The following is a 13,216-nucleotide window of genomic DNA, read 5'->3' as shown; positions in this document are numbered from 1 at the left end:
ACTGCTGATTGTCGGCACTCATTATGTGCAGACTGGCAGATGTTGTCTACATTATGAGTTAACTTCCAAAATACAGTATTGGGACTTTTAGAAATGGATATGAAAATTGGCATTTCTCTCTGCCTTGCACTGCTGTTCTAAGTACCAGATTTTGAAAATTTACAATGGATCTCAGACTGAGAAAATATAGGAAAACCATTGTGCATAGGTGGTAAATTAATTGCAAAACCTTGATCTTAGTTATTGAAATTTGCACTCAAAAGTTTTGACCTCACTTGAAGTGATTCAAACAATGGAGAAAGTCAGCTTGTTTTGTGTTCTCATTACCAAGGCTGCATAAACAACCTCCTTTGAAAAAGTCAATACACCACCAGCGAATAGCCAAACCACTACTTTAAACACATAGATTATTTTTTAACTCCAGTTTCTTTTTAAATTTATTTGCAAAACCACTTTTCTACTTCAGGGGGATTAGGAAGCTTCTTTTCCATCTGATGAGTTTTCACGCGCCCAAAATCACTTCACAGCTTTGTTATCAAATGTTACAAGCATTTTGCATCACAGAATGAAATGAATAAACAACTGTTTCCAAAAGCTGTTCAAGAGTTCAAAATGTTAAAATGTTCAAGATGTTAAGAGTTCAAAATGTTAATGGACAGGAAGTCCCCTCTTTTACAAATAGGAACTTGTTGGTATTTTAAGTCAGTGGTGCATAAATTTACAGTCCAATCTGACAAAAATATTTGACCACTGCAACACCATTAACTCCAATGGAGAGAAAATGGTTTTGACAAGGCAGGCAAGTTTCAGGAAAACACACAAAATGCTGGAGGAACTCAGAAGGTCAGACTGCACCGATGGAGACAAGGCTAACCAATGCTTTGAGTTGACACCCTTTATCAGAACTTGTTTTACATCCAGTTTCAGCTAATTTAGATACTTTTTTTTCAAATATTTAAAACTTTTAGAAATACCATGCATGATTCTTTAAGATTTTTTCTGATCATTATTCATTCCTACAAATTCCCAAATATTTTCAACTTGATGCAAGTATGCAAGAATATGGGAGGCAGAGATGGTATAATCAAAATATTTTTCTCATTTAGAGGTACTAAAACCAAGAGGGCATAGAGCTGAAGTAAGAGACAGAAATTTTAAAGGGGTCTGCTTTTACCAAGGGAATCAGACATACTTGCAACATTTATGAGGCACTTAGACAGACATGTAAATAGGCAAGGCAGAGGAGGATATAGTCCTGCAGGGAAAGGAAATTAGCATAGATGAGCAAAACAGTTTGCATTGATGTGGTGGACCAAAGTGTTGATGTGTTATACAAATCTATGCTCATACATGTATTCAGTGATTTGCTAGCTTAAATAACTGTCATAGCATTGCTGGACGTAAAGCCCATCACTTACTGCAGGATAAACCTCTATCCAGAGAGCTTGGCTTCAGGGAGAAAACGGCTGCATGTACTAGAGTGGAAGCTCACATGGGAAATGAAAGGAAACATTGTGCAGGTCAATTGTACTAAATGACACAGTAACATTTGTATGCCTTTGTACTAAGCTGTGCTCAAGAGCTGGTAAATCAAGATGTCCTTGCTATAATTCAATTATTTTTGGAAAGTTTATGTATACCATAAAAAGTTTAAATGTCATTACTAAAGTTTAAGGAGCTATTTATCAACAGAGATAGCTCCATTTACTGGGTCTACCCGTTTTTAAACCTATTTTAAATTTTTGACTAATTCATGCATCAAGCATCTTTTGTTTCTGTAATACCTAAAAAATATTGTATCACTGGCCATGATGTTAAACTGAAGCCTAGTCACATGGATATAAGAGATGTTAAGACATTATCTGAAGGCAAGCAAGAGGTTTGTTGTCTTCCTTGTATCTGTAGTCATCCTTCCAACACATTAAGTTGTAATGGGACAACACACTTGTGCAGCTGTAGACATGCTGCTTCCCAGCTCCAATGAAGAGTTCAATCCTGGTCCCTAGTGCTGTATGTGTGGAGTTTCCACACTCTCTGTGATGCTCCAATTTCCTCAAAAAAAAAATCCATGGTTTGCTGGGTTAATTGTCTCCATTGTGTAGATGAGTGTAGAATAATGGGCAGAGGGGAGAGAAAGAGGAATGTGGAAAATAGGCTAGGATATAATTGGTGTAAAAAATTAGTGCTTGCTGGTCAGCACAGATTTGGTGAGCTTTCTTCATTACTCTATTAACCAGTCACTTGTCTCTCTTGCTGTTTATAGAATATAGCTGCAAAAGAAAACTGCCAGCCATATTAGATATGAAAGCTTTTGGGGGCATTCTGCTTGAAATGAAGTTCTTTAAATGTTGTTTTGTTTTACTGGAACCTAACCTTGTCCCCAAATTAGATCCAATATATAAAGACCTATTAAATTATTTCCTATTTTAATTTTAACAAACAAACTATGCTCTATAAATCAAATGATTTAGATTTCTAAGAAAGAAATGTCCTTTCAGATAAAATAATCAGTGCTAATGGGACTAATAGCAAGCGCAACTAGATAAACATTTTACACTACACTAAACAGTATTTTGACAATCTATACTTCCACAATTCTTCATCAAAAGAATTGAGGCAAAGGTGCCTTAAAATCAGTGGCTCCGGGCAGATGGGGCTTGTTAACCATGGATGGTAGCTCATCTAGGAGAGGGAAAACTCCAATTTCAAACCTCTGCTGCCTTGCGGCTATACTTGCTTACGGGAAAGGCTTTAGGAGTAAACCCTGAGGAAAAATCCGGAGTCGGAGTCCCGAAGGCAGCTGACTGACTGTACCCAGCACTGGCACAGCAACTCCTGCGTTGCTGCTGGCACCAAACTGTATTGACTTACATCGTTCCTTTAGACCTGTCATCAGCATGGAGAGGGGGGTCCCACTGCATGGGCAACAGACGGATCTCCATATCAACTCTGCCCTGGACAAACCACTCTCAGTGACTAACAGAGGCGCAGTACCCATGGTCGACCATGACTGACAGAGGCCACACCTTCACCAAAAGTGGCAGAAAGCTGCCATAGTCACAGTATTAGATCTACGCTCTATGAATCATCCTGATCCAGTGCATTTCAAATGTTGGTGGTAAATTCTGTAATATTTGAGTATAACTGATTTGATGAAATTATTTAGTGATGAAATTCACTACCTTCACTGTCCTGTTCAGAAATGCAGAGTTTAATTATGAGTTATGTTTCTATGTTTAAACAACTAAAGGACTTTTGGAAACCTAGTTAATTTTAACATTGCATTTCAACAACAAATTCACTCTTAATTCTACTTTTAAAGCATTTCACTGGGGCTTATTTTATACAATACTGAGGGTCTACATTTTTGATCATTTGCACTTATTTTAAAGTTCTGGATATCTGAGAGCTGTGAGGCTGCAGGTATAAATTGATCCATCCTTTTCAAATGGAAAAGGCTTGCCAGTCAGTGATGTATTGTCTGGGTAACTTGATCTGAAAAGACATTAGAATGTTCTGCTCTTATCTGTTGTTAAATTTCCTGGAACCTTTGCTACACCACCAAAAGTTACAAATCATATGCTTCATATGCACCTGCTGAAATAAAAATTATAGCTGTATACATTTATCTTCTATCATTCTCTTTTGAGCTTCCTCAATGCTATGACAGTAATACTAAGGAAACAAATTGGTATAACACAAGAGTAAAATAAAAATCATAAATAAAACCCAAAGCTAGAAATATTCAGCAGGTCAGGAAACAACGCAGTTAATGTTTCAGATCAATTATTTTTTATATCTGAACTGGTGAAAGTTGAGGAGAAATATACATTAAAATGCAGGAAGAAAAAACAAAAGGGGATGTCTGTACAAGGGTATGAGACAAGAGAGCATAAATGACAAAATGAGTTTACAGTGCAAAATAAAAATATTGTACTTAATGAATTTCTGGTCCTTGTTCTCGTATTCTGTTGTACTTTATTTTGTAATTTTACATTTGTTTCAATACAGTTGCTTTTCTTTGATTTCACTTTCATTGATCCAATTTGTGCTTATTACATTTGATCCTTTGCTTTCCCAGGATATTTAACCTTTAATTTTAAAAGCAGCCACTTATACTTTCAAAATTACTTTCGCATAATCTTCTTTAATATTACTCAGCTCAATAAACACATTATACTGTGTGGTTTATGTACGGCCTGCTTACTATGATATTGCAAGAGCTACTGCACCATAATCATTACCACCAGTTTATTGAATCTGCATGGCACAGCTTCTCAGGCTCTATCTAGTTATGCGTGGGACAAATATTGCCATCTGTGCGACAAATATTTTTATAATGGAAGAGAAATGGCACATGGAAACATAATGAAGTACCTTTTCTACAGCATTAAATTAGTCATTGTCAAAGATACAGTTTACCCAATCACGTCACTGTAAAATAATTACTTCCTAATTGTGATTGCACTTACTATGGTTCAAATGGCAGAGACATTTGATTCAACCATAGAGGGAAAGGACCTCTTTTCAAGTCAGCTGTGACAATGGTAAAGTCAAATTAAGTTCAAACATTTGAAGAGGACAGGAGAGAAAATGTGCTGAATAAAAACTTATTTTATGAATATAGTGAGCAACAAAGAAAGAATCCAAAATGGAGAAGAGAGTAAACAATGTGGAAATTAACAATGGAGAAAAATGTTCTTACAGAAGCATAGTTTTTAAAACTAAACATCAAAATAATAGTTGCATTACTTCAGTCCCTATCATAAGTTCCTCTGAAGCAGGTCTTTTGGATGGAGCATTTTGATCAGAAGTGTGGGTATGATACAAAATCTTCAAATGTTGTTCTAGCTGTTTTCATATTTACCAAGAAGACAGCGTGTTCCCTGATCTGACCTTCTAATTATAATATCACTGCAATGTCACAAGCTATGTGAAAGATCTGATACAATTGTAAATACATGTTACCCTCCTCCATGCATTCTTCCAAGTGCATTGATAACAAGGGCCAAGAAAAAAAATTGCGTACTAAAAAATACTCATTGCATAGAAATAGAAACGAGAAACCAGTATAGTGATTGTGCAAAATATTTGATGTGATGGACTGGGATGCGTGTTAATCAGCACACAATTTGTTTGTTAATCAATTTATTTTCATACAATCCTCTGCAGCCTGCAACACCTGCAGTGATCACAATGTATTTTTAATTGAAATTATATACACTGAAACACAAATGATTGGAAAATTAAAACTTTTTTCACAAGAACTTGTTTTCAGGTTGATATAAAAGATATTTTAATATTCAAACAGAAATGCAATTCACTCTGTTGAACTGTCTAAAAATGCATTATTATTAGGCACAACTAATGGCTAGTTTAGTAACAGTACAGCACTCCAATCATTTTGCATTACATGGACTTATTTTTATTCTAATCGTTTTCTTTCTCGTAAAACTTGTTTAAGTTCTTCTTGCGAACCTTCTGTCTTTGATGCTATATGCCTAAGATGCTGCTGCAAGTAACATTTTTTCATTGCTCCTGTGCATACATGTACTTGTGCAAATGACTATGAACTCAACTTTTACTTTTGATATTCTGTATTTAAGCTGGTTCCTAGTTTTCTACATTACAATAGTTCCTATACTTGAGATATTGTTAGCTGTAAAGGTGCAAAAGAAATTGAGTATTTTTTCCCATTCAAAATAAATTGGCTACAGGCCTTTCAAAAAGGTAGGGCAACAAACTTAGATTTTTTTTTGAATAAGTATGCCTTCCCCCAGGGATATTCACATGTGCACTGGGTTCCTGGTGTAAATTCATCCTAGAAAGTTTCTCATCACTTCCATTTTCATGATTCCAAACAACAAGGAACATGTGTTTTATCTATTAATGTCTGTTCGGAATATGCTCAATGTTAACTACAATATATCTTGACAGTGTTAATTTATGTATAGTACTCATTGAGCTATTTGAATACCTGTAATACTAATAGCTGGACAGTTGCCTTCTTCAAATGGACACTGATTGAAAAAAAAAGTCAAGGAGCAATTAGATTACAGTCCACATGATATGCAAATTCTAATTTACCACCTCATTTAGTTTTAGTAGCATTGCATAATGCAGTGCATCAAGATTATGCTTACAGTCTCTTGTATAGACTCAGATCATTGTAAAACACTTGGTAGCCACTGAAGCACTTCTAAAGTGGAGCTATGTTTCAACATAGCAAAAGAATATGCAAACAACAGGCAATTATTAACTTATTTTGGATACTGACTGGGCATAAATACTGAAGTATTTCCCTGAAATTGTGCCACAACATATTTTGTATTAACCCAATGGAGCAGATGGGGTCTGATATAAAATTTATTTGTATAGCAGCATCTGTGATAGGCTGAAACTTGCTAATTGTGTTACATAAATTCATTGATCGAATTGTTGCAGTATCATTTCTTTCCATTTATGCCTTTTTCTATCAATTCTGCAAATAGATCCAAACAGAAACATCTAATCATAAAATATGAGGCGAAGGTATGTAATGGTCCATCATCCATTACTAAGTGTCAATGGTAAATGGGAAATGACAGAAATGAACCAAATCAGCATCTGTAAAGAAACACACATTAACAATGCGGGACAGTGATTTGGGAATTAGGTCCTTCACACCTACACTTTAGTTCTGATTGGCAGGGTGGGTGGTGAATTTGGTAGCAATCCACTGTAGGCTTTTCGCACGTAGTGTGTGGGTTGCTATCAAGTTCACGCAAAAAGATGGGCATTATTCCACACTTGCTGGTGTCAAAATGCAGTCGCTGAGAATGTACGTGGAGCAAAGCAAGCTGCAGGGACAAGTGGCGGGGAAATGCGAGCGGAACTGGGGATGCAGAGGATGGAGCATCAGTGGTTAGGGGTAATACGCATAGGCAGGGGGCAATGTATAAAAGGGTGAACGCGGGTGGGGTAGCGTGTACCCAGGGTTGTGGGGAGAGCAATACATACTCTGTGTGTGTGAGTGTGAGAGGGAGTGTCCCCAATGTGGCAGGGACAGGGCGGCGTGTACCGGGGAACGTTCTTGCCCACAGGTGCCCGGGCTCCGCTCCCACCAGTCCCTCGGGTATTTACCGATGTTCCTGTGGCCCTGCAAGTCCTCCAGGACCCCGCTCTCCGTCAGGAAGCCGTAGTCTGACTTGGTGTCATGAACGAATTGTTTAACGGCGGCCCGCGCCGTCCCCGACGTCACACCATAGACAGCAGCCGAGGAGCCTTTGCCGAGGCATCGCTGCGCCCGCCACAGGCGCCCATTGGCCTGGAAGACTCCCGATGGCGGCAGAACATTGCAGCCCCGCTCTGGCTCGGAGTACCAACCGCGCGCCGCTCCGCCACCGCCACAACCACCACGGTATCTGGGTCTCGGCCTCGACCCGCCATACATCGCCATGACGTGGCGGCGGCTCGGACGAACTCGCGATCGGCCTCGGTGCGACAGCCTGACTGTAAACAAGGCCGTGAGTCCCGGGCCGACTCCACCGCCACCCGTCCGATCGATCGGGCCTGCACGGCCTCACGTCATCGCCACGCCCCCTTCTCAGCGCCTCGCCAACAAACGCATGACGTAATTAGCCCCAGGTCTCTGATTGGCTAATTCAAGGCCCGGAAAACCAAGTCTCATGTAGACTGGCCGGAGCGAGTGTTGAGGTTGTGAGGTTCACTGGAGGGTCCTATATGTACGAAAATGAAAGCTGATCAAATAATGCAAGGGCGTCTCGTCCCAGGCGGTCATATGAGTGGGAGTTTTAACACCCATATACGTGTGTGTGCGCGCGCGCTCAATGAATAGGTTTATTTTTTCATGTTTCACACGTTTTTTCATGAATAGGTTTATTTTTTCATGTTTCACACGGCACTTTTATTCTCCGTGGAAGAAAACATCTGAAAGTTACTTCGCAGTGGCCAGTAGCACCTCTCACACACAAAACAAAACAATAACTTTACTGGAATTGCTTAAGCCAAGTCACTCTGCCTTGAAGCAGGTCCGCACGGTTAACATTTTCCACCAGGTATATACATCTGTCAGTAAAGTTTTCCATTTATTTGATGGTGTTCCATTTTTATTCCCTTAAAATTAACTTTGATATTCAAATTATTTTGGTAATTTCATTTATTATGCCCTTAATCTTCTTGTGAAACTTAAGTAATTATCTCTATATATCTCCCAATATATTTTTCAGGTTTTAGTTTGCACGCTGTAAATTTATTACAGTCTTTTAAATTTACCTTTTATTTTTACTAATTATCTCTATTCATTGAGTATTTATAACCATTATACCTTAACTTGATATGCTTTTTAATCATGCCTGACAATTTTGGTGCTAATTTCGCTACTCCCCTGACTCTCCTCTATCTAGTTTAAAGTCAGATCACCAACCTTACTCATCCTTTTCTCTTTCTTCCAACAGTAAAGATAATTTATAACCATAACCGGGTAGTTGTATGCTTACAAAAGGAAGCCAAGAGTTGTGTACACTTAAGAACAATGGGCCCATAATCCTCAATGATAGTTGTGTGCATTCATTTCTATATATTTTTGTGATATTTCAATGTTTTTAATATCTTAGGGTTTTTATTTCCATATTTTCTTTAAGTTTCTAAGATCAAAATAGACTATAAATCACGAGTACTTTGATATTCCTCTTTATGTTATTTTAATAAGGACATCAGCCCAATGATTTTCATTATTAATTTTCAAATTATTTAATTTCAATTTGACATACTCTCAAATATGGATTAAACATGAACATCATACTTTTGGCGAAAACATTCTTCTGCCATTCTGCAACGATCTCATCAATTAACGATCTTCTTTTGCTTTTTCCCCCAATTATAATACCAACCGCCCTCCAAGAGCACCAGAAGCCTGTCGTGGTTTGGAAGATTGCGTGCCTTAATGATCCGGAGACCTATATTGACTGGAGACAGGGCTTTATGTTTTGGCTCTTGGTAGGGTCACCAATACTAAACAGGTCAAAGGTTAGAGCCAGGCGAACAGTGACCCACCGGTCCACCAGGTTCGGGGGTTCAGCTCAGAACTAACAACCCTGACTGGTAAAACAAAATTGTTACAGAAATAGCAATGAAGCATCCTTCTATATCTGAGTGCCATCTTCCGATCACCATCATTATGTACCGTGTAGTATAATTTTGTAGTGGAGCCAAAATCTGATAAAATGGTCTTAAATTTAACAGGCACAGTTGAATTGTATTGCATCACATTGACAGATATGACTGCAGTATTTTCCTCTTCTTTTCCATTCTCTTTGAACCAGTTAACAGTAAGAGTTCAGTGAAAATTAGATTTGAAAATGATCCCTTTAGAGTTTTATCGAACTTGTTCAAAGCAGTTCTTCAGCAGATTATTCTCCAAATCCGGAACAATCTTGTAAGGCTGCCAACTCTAAAGACACCCTTTAGACATTTAGGGCTCTACCTTTCTACACTTTCTAACCAATTATGAAATTAAGAACAAACTGATACGTTTTAAAAAAATGTTAGATGAATAAATATTTACAGAGAACATTGCACAGTCCCTCCGGAGTAGGAATATATGATGTCCTTTCTGTATCGTTCAGAATTTGGATTGTGCAGCAACTGGATGTTTCCGGCATGTTGCATTATTTCAGATTTCCGTCGATTAAAACTTATTGCCAGCTTGCGTTACTGTATTTGATCGGACAATTGGTATTTAACCCGTTGTGTTGAGCCCAGTAGGGAGTGACGAGCCTGATGAGGTCACGCGTTGGGCCGTTGACGTCGAACGCGCGAACTTTCAATGTTCGAAGACGCCGTGGCGGTTAGAGTAGGTAAGCGGGAACTTGTGTTCGGGAGGTTTGCGATGGTCGTTGTCAAGAGTACGGCGCCAGTCGCTGTGTTTGGAGTAGGACTGTTTCTTTGTGTTTTCTTTTCTGTCGGTGTCTTTGTCCTACCTCCACAGAAACATTTTAACCGTCTTTTATTCTGGTCTAAGGGAATGTGCAGACAATTGAATGTGACAGCTCGGGCCGTGCTGGTTATAGTTTCTCTCCTCTGGTGTTTTATTATTTTTTAACGCTACATTACAGTGAGGTGTCAAAATTGCGCCTCAATCGGCTTGTTAGAAATTGCTCTGTACACATAAACTGAAAAGCGGTCGAACTCGGCGGCACTTCTGAAAGTTGTCGGCAACCAGTTTTCCGTCCGCGCATGCTCTATTGGCCGAGCGACCGGCCCGAAGGACATCGCCGGTATGTTTGCGCATGCTCGGCCGGAGTGATGCGGCTTGTAGAGCCGGCTTCCGTTTGGCGCTTGCTCAATTAGTCAGGAGCCGGCTTCGTAACTTCGGTCCTTTCTAAATAGGATTGGCGAGAAATTCAGCTGCTTTATTGGAGTATACATTTTCAATGGATTCCTAAGATGCTGAGATTTGATTATGTACGTTCAATGTATAAAGAAAGCAACGATATATTTAATATCTAAAATAATTTCCCGAAGTGCATAACTGAATACGATAGAGGCGTTTCCGAGGCTCCTAAATATGCATATGAATGTTCTGAAAATTTATTCTTTAGTTGTAATTTTTCAACGCTCTGGCAGCAGATTCCACATATATATAAATCTGGTCCTTCAAGTTCCTTGTAAATATTTCCCTCTCTTCTTAAACCAATGCATTCTGCTTGATTTCCCCAACCCTAGGGAAAAGACTGAGTGCTTTCACCATATCTGTACAGCTCATGGTTTTATACTCTTCTACAAGATCACCTTTAAGCACTAAAATCCAAGCAATAAAATCCTAGCCTCTTCAAACTCCTATAATTGGATCCCTCAAGTCCTGCAACATACTTACCAATCTGTTCTGTCCTCTTTCCATTTTAATAATCCCTTTCCTATAGTGGGGAAAACTGAACTCAGTATTCCATGTGCGCCTGCGCTAGTGTCTTGTACAACTGCACCATGACCTCCCACTTTTATATTTAATGCCCTGACCAATGAAGATCAGTGTGCCAAAAGAATCTTCACTATTCTCTCTACCTGTGGTTCATTTCAGGGTATCATGTATTTGAGCTCAAGCTTTACACTTCCCAGGGTCCTACTATTCACCTGGCATTAATCTGAATGGTGTTATATTTGAATGCACTCAATATATAGTCAAGACCATAAGATTTAGGAGCAGAATTAGGCCATTTGGCCCATTGAGTCTACTCCACCATTTCATCATCGCTAATCGCTTCCCCCCCCCCAAACTTCTGTCTTCTCCCCATATCCCTTATGTCCTGACTATACAAGAATTTATCAGCCGCTGACTTGGCTTACTCACTGACTTGGCCTCCACAGCTGGCTGGCAACAGATTCACCATTTTCTGGCTAAATAAATTCCTCCTCATCTCTGTTCAAAATTCCTCCCTGTATTCTGAGGTTGCACCCTCTGGTCTTGGACTCTCCCAGCAAAGGAAACATCCTTTCCACATCCACTGTGGAACATTCCTTGATCCACATCAAGGCCTTTCAACATTCGATTGGTTTCAATTAGGTCACCCCTCATTCTTCTGAATTCCAGTGAGTAGAGACCCAGAGCCATCAAACGCTCCTTATGTGACAAGCCTTTCAATCCCAGAATCATTTTTGTAAACCTCCTTTGAAGCCTCTCCAATGGCAGCATATCCTTTCTTGGCCCAAAACTGCTCATAATACTGTACTTGACATGAAGAAACTTTATGGGGTGTGAGTGGATGTTTGACTCAATTTCACTGTTTAAAGTGTCGAGGAAGACTGAGACATGGAGACGAATGCAGAAGTTTCAGTGTCAACTGCCTGCCTTTGATCGCTGCTGGAGAAGGAGTTTGAGTGATCTATTGATGTGTGGCTTGCTGTGGCAGCCAGTAGGCCGTTTTGCTTTGTGTGGTGTTCTTCTCTTTCCATGGATCTTGGTGATATCATATGATGGTATCATGATTCTGTGCTAATGGAATAGACTATTGCATTTATGGACAGTGGAATTTTTCAGACATGGTTTTTATTTTTTTCATCACCTGTTCCTTTTCTGTTTTGTTGTGGGGGGGGTCTTTGGGGTTTGATATTCTAGTAGGTTTTTGTGTGGTGGAGGTGTTGTTTTTTGGTGGTCAATGTTCCTGTTCTGTTTAGGTGGGAGGGTGGGTCAATTATTGGGGATGCTGCTCTTTATTGAATGGGTCGTGAGGGGGTGTTGGATTTGATGTTTCTCTCTGAATGCCCTTCATGTTGTTTCTTTGTTTTGTGGCTATCAGGAGAAATACAGATTTCATTAAGTTTTATATGGATACAAGCTTTGATAATAAATGAAAATTTGAACCTTTTGAAATGAGGCCCCAGAGCTTTATAAAGTCTGAACATTACATCCTTTATATTTTAGTACTCTCGAAATGCGATCCTCACCATTGACTTGATCTGCAAATTAACCTTTAGGGAATCCTGCACAAGGACTCCCAAGTCCCTTTGCAACTCAGATTTTTGAATTTTCTCACCATTTAGAAAATAGTCTATGCTTTTATTTCTTCTACCAAAGTGCATGACCGTACTTTCCGACACTATTCTATCTGCCACTTCATTGTCCATTCTCCTAATCTAAGTCCTCTGTGGCCTCTGCTTCCTCAAAACTATCTGCCCCACCACCTATCTTCATACTGTCTGCAAACTTGGCCACAAAGCCACCAACTCTTTCATCCAAATCATTGACAAATAACAAAAACAAGTAGTCCCAACTCCAGCCTCTGTGGAATGCCACTTGAAACCGGCAGCCAACCAGAAAAGGCTCAGTTCATTTCCGCTCTGCCTGCTGCCAATCAGCCAAATATCTCACAATGCTATTATCTTTCCTGTCGTACCATGGCAGCCTCCTGTGGCACCTTGTCCAAAGGCCTTCTGAAAATCCAAGAACACAACATCCACTGATTCTCCTTTGTCCATCCTGTTTGTTATTTCTTCAAAGAATTCCCTTGAGGAAACCATGTTGACTATAGCCTATTTTATCAAGTGCCTTCAAGTACCTCGAAACTACATCTGTAATAGACTCCAATTTCTTCCCATCCACTGAGATCAGACGAACTGGTCTTCTTCTACCTCTCTCCCTTCTTGAAGAGTGGAGTGACATTTGCAATTTTCCAGTCCTCCGGAACCATGCTACAATCAATTGATTCTTGGAAGATCATTA

The 13,216-nt window shown here is 39.4% G+C and overlaps 2 protein-coding genes across 2 annotated transcripts in view; one reads left to right on the top strand and one right to left on the bottom strand.

The window, feature by feature from the left end:
* uhmk1 (U2AF homology motif (UHM) kinase 1) overlaps nt 1-7,569 on the bottom strand; it is a 34,825-nt gene extending 27,256 nt beyond the window's left edge. Inside the window, exon 1 of the mRNA XM_073063528.1 lies at nt 7,123-7,569. Coding sequence (XP_072919629.1) covers nt 7,123-7,438 — 316 coding nt within the window. The 5' untranslated portion in view covers nt 7,439-7,569. The remainder of the gene's footprint in view (nt 1-7,122) is intronic.
* A 2,213-nt stretch (nt 7,570-9,782) lies between these two features.
* Nucleotides 9,783-13,216, top strand: part of nuf2 (UF2 component of NDC80 kinetochore complex) — an 80,108-nt gene continuing 76,674 nt past the window's right edge. Inside the window, exon 1 of the mRNA XM_073063527.1 lies at nt 9,783-9,857. Within this exon, the coding sequence (XP_072919628.1) occupies nt 9,827-9,857 (31 nt within the window). The 5' untranslated portion in view covers nt 9,783-9,826. The remainder of the gene's footprint in view (nt 9,858-13,216) is intronic.

The sequence above is a fragment of the Hemitrygon akajei genome, chromosome 12 (genome assembly GCF_048418815.1).
Source record: "Hemitrygon akajei chromosome 12, sHemAka1.3, whole genome shotgun sequence".
NCBI lineage: Eukaryota > Metazoa > Chordata > Chondrichthyes > Myliobatiformes > Dasyatidae > Hemitrygon > Hemitrygon akajei.
Note: the sequence above shows the minus strand (reverse complement) of the source record. Positions and strands in the feature narration are given on the sequence as shown.